We start from the raw sequence: 7024 nt of genomic DNA, 5'->3' as shown, positions 1-7024 counted from the left end.
ATCTCAGCTTATTGCAACATCCACCTCCTGGGTTCAAGCAATTCTCGTGTCTTAGCCTCCCAAGTAGCTGGAATCACAGGTGTGCACCACCATGGCCAGCTGATTTTTTGTATTTTTAGTAGAGACAGGTTTTCTCCATGTTGGCCAGGCTGGTCTCAAACTCTTGGCCTCAAACAATCTACCTGCCTCGGCCTCCCAAAGTTCTGGGATTACAGATATAAGCCACCATGCCTGGCCCCAAATACACTTTAAATCTTGCATTATAGGAGTCTTTGGTTGTGTTTCTATTATAAGTCTATTACTTCCATTATAAGTCCATGATAAAACAATGGTTTGTTTACTTGATGTCAACAAATATTGTCTCTACTTGAAGATTTTGTTTGTTGGTGTAGAAGGATTTTTTCCCGTTATTGTTTTATGAAAAAGGTTTAAAAATATGGAACAGTAGGAAAAAGTAATGTAATAAGCCCCTATATACTCACTACCTGGATACACTAAGTGTTAATATTTGCTATATTTGCTTCGTTGTTTTTTGCTGAATAATTACAAAGTAAGTTATAGCCATCACAACACTTTGTATCTAAATATTTCAGCATGCGTCACTCAAAGACATTTTCTTATGTAACGACAATGTCATTATCATCCCTCAGAATATTAACAGGGATTCTCTAACATTATCTAATACCTAGTCAGTATTCAAATTCCCATAGTTGTTTCAAAGATGTCTTATTTGTAGCTGCTTTTTGCAAACCAGAATGCAGAATGCAGTTAAGGATCACTAACTGCATTTGGTTGTTTTCTGATTGATTCTCAGCAGAAATGCATTTGGTTATTATGTCTCCTAAAGCTTTTAATCTAGAAGTTTCCTTCCCCCAACTACACTTTTTTTTTTACATACACATACACACGTGTGTGTGTGTGTGTATGTGTGTGTATAAATAAATATTTGGTGTAGGAGGATTTTTTCCTCTGTTGGTTTATGAAAAATGTTTAAGAATACAGAAAAATAGAAAGTAATATAAGAAGCTTCTATATACTCACTACCTGGATATACTAATGTTAATATTTGCTATATTTGCTTCATTGTTTTTTGCTGAATAATTACAAAGTAAATTATAGATATCAACAAATATATATATTTGTTGTTGTTGTTTGTTTTTTGAGACAGGGTCTTGCTCTGTTGCCTAAGCTGGAGTGCAGTAACATGATCTCGGCTCACTGCAACCTCTGCCTCCCAGGTTCAAGCGATTCTCCTGCCTCAGCCTTTTAGGTAGCTGGGACTACAGGCACATGCCACCACACCCGGCTAATTTTTGTATTTTTAGTAGAGATGGAGTTTCACCATGTTGGCCAGGCTGGTCTTGAACTCCTGACCTTTGGTGATTCTCCTGCCTTGGCCTCCCAGAGTACTGGGATTACAGGCCACCATCCCTAGTGCATTATATTTTTTAATGTAAAAGATATATCACTTAAACTTTATCACCTTTTTTTAAAATCACATTCCATTTTTAAGTATACAGCTCTGTGACATGTACATCCACATTGTGCAATGATCATCATTATCCATTGCTAGAACTTTCTGTTTTGTTTTTTTAAGATAAGGTTACACTCTTGTTGCCCAGTCTGGAGTGCAATGGCACGATCTCGGCTCACTGCAACCTCCACCTCCTGGATTCAAGCAATTCTCCTGCCTCAGTGTCCCAAGTAGCTGATTTTTTATTTTTAGTAGAGACGGGATTTCTCCATGTTGGTCAGGTTGGTCACGAACTCCTGACTTCAGGTGATCCACGTGCCTTGGCCTCCCTAAGTGCTGGTATTATATGCGTGAGCCACTGTGCCGGGCAGAACTTTTCTGTCTTGCAAAACTGAAACTGTGTACACGTTTCCTCTTTCCCCGTCCCCTGGAAACCACCATTCTACTTTCTGTCTGTATAAATTTGAGTATTCTAGATACCTCACAGGTGGAATCATATAGTATTTGTCCTTTTGCAACTGGCTTATTTCACTTAGCGTAGCTATACTTTTTCAAATGACTGCCTTTTTTCTTTAAAGGACAGGCCAGTTATTTTGTATATACAACTTATTTACTATTATTATTAGAGACAGGGTCTCACTGTGTCATCCAGGCTGGAGTGTAGGGGTGTGATCATAGCTCATTGCAGCCTCATCCTCCTGGGCTCAAGAGATTTTCCTACCTCAGCCTCCTGAGGAGTGAGGACTACAGGTGCACACCACCATGCCTAGCTTTGTACAATGTTTTATTTTCTTGATTCATCTGATTGTTTCCTTTTGATATCATTTAATTTTTATTTACTCTGCATGGTTCCTATAACCATTACATTGAAGGGCTTGTTTAGACTGAAGTTAAACATTTATGCAAGACTACTTCATAGATGGGAATATGCAATAAAAGCAGTTTTAATTTCTAAAATGACTTTCTAAAATGTCAGTCTTCTGTGAGACCCAGATTAGGAATAGCTTCTTCATATAGATTTCCACAGACGAAGAACCATCTTTTTGCCTTTTATGTTGGCCCGGAATAGCTCTGTAGTTCAGCCATCATTAATTTGTATGCCCATTGTATGTTGGCTGCTCCAAACTGAGGTAACTCCTGCTTTAGGGGAGCTCAGTCTGTTGAAGTAAGATTCACTGCCTTACCTTTCATCTCAGTAAATTTCCATTTTCTTCCTACCTTGCTTTAGCTGCTGCACAGGTTCTGGAACCTCTGGCAGTCTCAGATTGAGCAGAAAAAAGAAAGAGAGCAGCTCCCCTTACTACATGCTGCCTGGGACCACTACAGGTAGGGACTCTGGCTTTATCCCTGGCTCTCAGGGACTCTGTGCCTCTGACTTACTGTTTTCCAGGAGTGATGACTTGCCCTTCTATGGGTTAGTGTGGCAGATTCAGAAAGGCCTGCTAGGGTCGAGGTCCTGCTATAAACCATTTGTTCCTGAATTTGGTTTTTTTTCTGATCACATGGGAGAAAGAATGAGGATATTTGCATTGGTTCTTGGCCACCATAGTCTGAAGTATGTGCCTGGTCGCTCATTGCCTCAGTCCTGCAGGCATCAAGATGTTCACAAGTTAGAATTCATGCGTTGCTAGTGTTAAAGAGAAGAGTCAGGGGTATTTGTGGCTCAGTCTTAAGGGGTGCAGGGATTGTCCTCAATATTTTAGAACTAGTCATTCACTTAAATAAATAAAAACACTACATTTCTGTGAGGAAAGCTCAGAATATATAGGGTGAAAAGTATAAAGGGAAAAATAAAAGTTGCCTGGCCTGGCCCCCCCCTGCAAGTAAGAGTAAGATCTTAGTCCTCAGAGGGAAATACTACGTATGAACTTTTTTGCTGCTAGAAATGTTCAATGTGTCCTCTTCTTTGCCCTCCCCTTCCTTCCTCTCCCCATAGTATAATCAACTTAATTTGCATAGTTTAGGTCCAATTTTGAAACTTTTTTTTTTTTTTTTTGAGATGGAGTTTTGCTCCTGTTGCCCAGGCTGGAGTCCAATGGTGTAGTGTCGGCTCACTGCAACCTCTGCCTCCCAGGTTCAAGCGATTCTCCTGCCTCAGCCTCCAGAATAGCTGGGATTACAGGTGTGCACCACCATGCCCTGCTCATTTTTGTATTTTTAGTAGAGACAGGGTTTCACCGTGTTGGCCAAGCTGGTCTCAAACTCTTGACCTCAGGTGATCCACCCTCCTCAGCCTCCCAAAGTGCTTGGATTATAGGCATGAGCCACCACGCCTGGCCTTGAAGCATTTTTTAGTGAGTTAGTGAGAATCCCAATAATTAACCGACTCATGTAGAGTTATCAAGGCATATTATTCTAAACCCTGGTTTACAAAACTAAGTGTAAGAGGGAACATGTCACGGACCCCCATAGATTGACCATGAAACCAGGAAGTTCAGGATATCTAGGGGATTCCATACATATTTCCTAAGTTCTAGAGATACTGTGCTTTTGATGGTCTAATTAGGTTTTACAAGAAAGCTGTCAACATTTTTAGGCAATGCACAGTCCAGAATCAGAAGTTGACAAATTATTATTATTTTTTTTGGAGACGGAGTTTCACTCCTGTTGCCCGGTCTGTTGTGCAATGGTGTGATCTCGGCTCACTGCAATCTCCACCTTCCGGGTTCAAGCATATCTTCTGCCTCAGCCTCCTGAGTAGCTGGGATTACAGGCATGCACCACCATGCCTGGCTAATTTTTGTAGTTTTTTAGTAGAGACGGGGTTTCACCATGTTAGCCAGCTGGTCTCGATCTCCTGACCTTGAGACCCATATGCCTTGGCCTCCCAAAGTGTTGGGATTACAGGCATGAGCTACCGTACCTGGCCAGATACCGGAATCTTACTGATGTCTCTCCTAAAATGAAACTGTTAAGCCCATAGGGTGCCTTTAACTCACAGGAAGTAACTGTACCCTGATTTACCTGCCTTAAAACAAGGTTTTAAGAACTTGAAACCTGAAGGTGTGGATGGGCAGTAAGTACCTTGGTGTTTTTCATTTTGTTGCAGGATAGCACTGCTGTGCAAGTGTGTCAAATTGTGGCTACATTATACTCAGAAGAGGCGGGACAAGCAGGTATGGAGTACTTTTTAGCAGATGGCTCTGCTGGCTTATATTGTTAGACCCATTTGCTTTGGAAAGATTCATGGAGAACACATATGTCAAGAAGTGTTGTTGTTCTGCTTTGGAAGAGAGGGGATTGAAAAAGCTCAAAGGCATGATATCAGAAAGTCTGCATAGTTCCCATTTCTTAATCTGCTATGAAAATACAAGTGCTCTCTGAAAGTACTAAGCTCTTATCAGCCATTCATATGTTTACTCAAATTCATTTAGTCTATGAGTTAGCCAGCCCATCACCCAGTGGGACCTGCAGGAGATACAGGGAGAGGTGCAGCGCGTAAGTGCTGCATCCCAGTGCTAAACAGTGTTGAGATGCATGTTCCCAGGGGGGTGGAGGACGTGAGGTCAGGACCACAGATGAGAAAGATTCACTTCCGTTTAATAAATACTTATTGAGCAACTGCTCTGCCTCAGACACTGTGCTAAGCACTGAGGATACAACTGTGATGTAAAGTAGATAAAATTCCTGCTCTACCAGGGCTCATACTTTAGCACCAGGGTGACAAGTTAGTGTGACTTTACAAGCCCGTTCTAACAGTTAGGAGTAGCTGTCTGGAATGTTGAACTGAGAAGGAGTTCAAAGACATGTTTATACTCAGTGGGAAAGGGTTCAATGGATGATTCTGCCATTGTGAGAAGTGCCCCTTTTTGGTTGTCTCTGGGAGTGAGACAGAGGAAGACAACCAAACTCCTCCCAGTTATTTTTGTGCTGCCCATCCTAACCATACCTCCATCTTCTGCTAGAGTCTAACAGGTGAATCTAAAAATCTATCTAGTTCCCCATAGTTTGTGGATATAATCCTTTTTTTTTTTTTTTTTGAGATGGAGTCTTGCGGCTGGGCGTGGTAGCTCATGCCTGTAATCCAGGCACCTTGGAGGCCAAGGCAGGCGGATCACCTAAGATCGGGAGTTCAAGACCAGCCTGACCAACATGGTGAAACCCTGTCTTTTAAAAAAAGAAAAAGAGATGGAGTCTTGCTCAGTCACCTAGGCTTAGTCACCTGGCGCTATCTCGGATCACTGCAACCTCCGCTTTCTGGGATTAAGTGATTCTCCTGACAGCCTCCGGAGTAGCTGGGATTACAGTCACCTACCGTCATGCCTGGCTACTTTTTGTATTTTTGTAGAGATGGGGTTTCACCATGTTGGGCAGGCTGGTCTTGAACTCCTGACCTCAGATGATTCACCTGCCTTAGCCTCCCAAAGTGCTGGTATTTCAGGCATGAGCCACCACACCCCGCCAGAATCCAAATTTTTAGCAAGGCCTACACACTCCTTTGGGAGCTGGTCCCTGTCTGTTTCTCTCCTCGTTGCCGATACTACTCTGTTCCTTCATAACGGCACTCTGACCAGTTAAGCTGCCAGTGTCCCTAAAGGTCCTCTGTGCTCTCCTGCTTCTCATTGTACCTCCAGTTCTCGATTTCTCACTCCCTTCCAGCTCACATGTCACCTCCTCCCCCAGGCCAGTCCACCTCCACCCCTACCCGTCAGGCATAGCTTTATCAGAACATTCATCATGTAATTGTTCACTGGCTTCTCTCTCCCCACTGGCTATGAAGTCCTTTAAGAGTGCAGCCTGTCCCTTTTTTCTCCTTAGCCCGACACAGTGCTTGGCATGGGGTATGTGCTAATATTTGGATGAATTAATGCACAAACAAACAAACGAACTGCCGTTGATCTCCAGAGTTTTTCCAAGGATGATCTAAGTTGGTAGAGTTTGGATGCTACGGGGCATGGCCTCTTCTTGCGTCACTCTTGCCTCCCACACTTAGGAAATGCTAGAGTCACTGCATTCCTTGACATGCCTTTGGATTATGTTACTGGCTTTGAAAAGATATTGCCACTTGTTATTTTAAGTTTATGTAATACAAGTTCACCAGAATGTAGGAAAACCTTTCAGAAGAAGACTGAGTGTCAGGTTTGAAAGGTTGTATTTATTCAAGTTGGAGAGCAGAGGGTCTCTTTTATTTCCTTCCCTTGACACAGGGGCCCAACACTGGTGGACAGTTTGGGGTCCACCTTTTCATCTCTCACACTGATCTAGCATGGCCTGCTTTCAAAGGTATGGCAGGTCTGAAAAATAGGAGGAGCCCTGCTCAATCATTTCTAATCCTTTAGCTAACAATCGAATATCACCTCTTGCTTTAGATAGCCCAGGAGCACATCAGTTGTTTCTATTCTTAGACAAGATAAAAATATTATTTTTTGTGGGTTTCTTCCTTTTAAAAAAGTAACATACAAGGCCGAGGCGGGTGGATCACGAGGTCAAGAGATCGAGACCACCCTGGTCAACATGGTGAAACCCCGTCTCTACTAAAAATACAAAAAATTAGCTGGGCATGGTGGCGCATGCCTGTAATCCCAGCTACTCAGGAGGCTGAGGCAGGAG

At 42.6% G+C, this 7024-nt stretch overlaps 1 protein-coding gene across 1 annotated transcript in view; it reads left to right on the top strand.

Annotated features, from left to right (window-relative positions):
• Positions 1 to 7024, top strand: part of SFI1 (SFI1 centrin binding protein) — a 109677-nt gene that overhangs the window by 76310 nt on the left and 26343 nt on the right. The window contains 2 exon segments of the mRNA XM_017499526.2: positions 2703 to 2800; positions 4524 to 4590. Coding sequence (XP_017355015.1) covers positions 2703 to 2800; positions 4524 to 4590 — 165 coding nt within the window.

Source organism: Cebus imitator, unplaced genomic scaffold (genome assembly GCF_001604975.1).
Source record: "Cebus imitator isolate Cc_AM_T3 unplaced genomic scaffold, Cebus_imitator-1.0 Scaffold258, whole genome shotgun sequence".
Taxonomy (NCBI): Eukaryota; Metazoa; Chordata; class Mammalia; order Primates; family Cebidae; genus Cebus; species Cebus imitator.
This window is presented reverse-complemented; position numbering and strand designations above follow the sequence as displayed.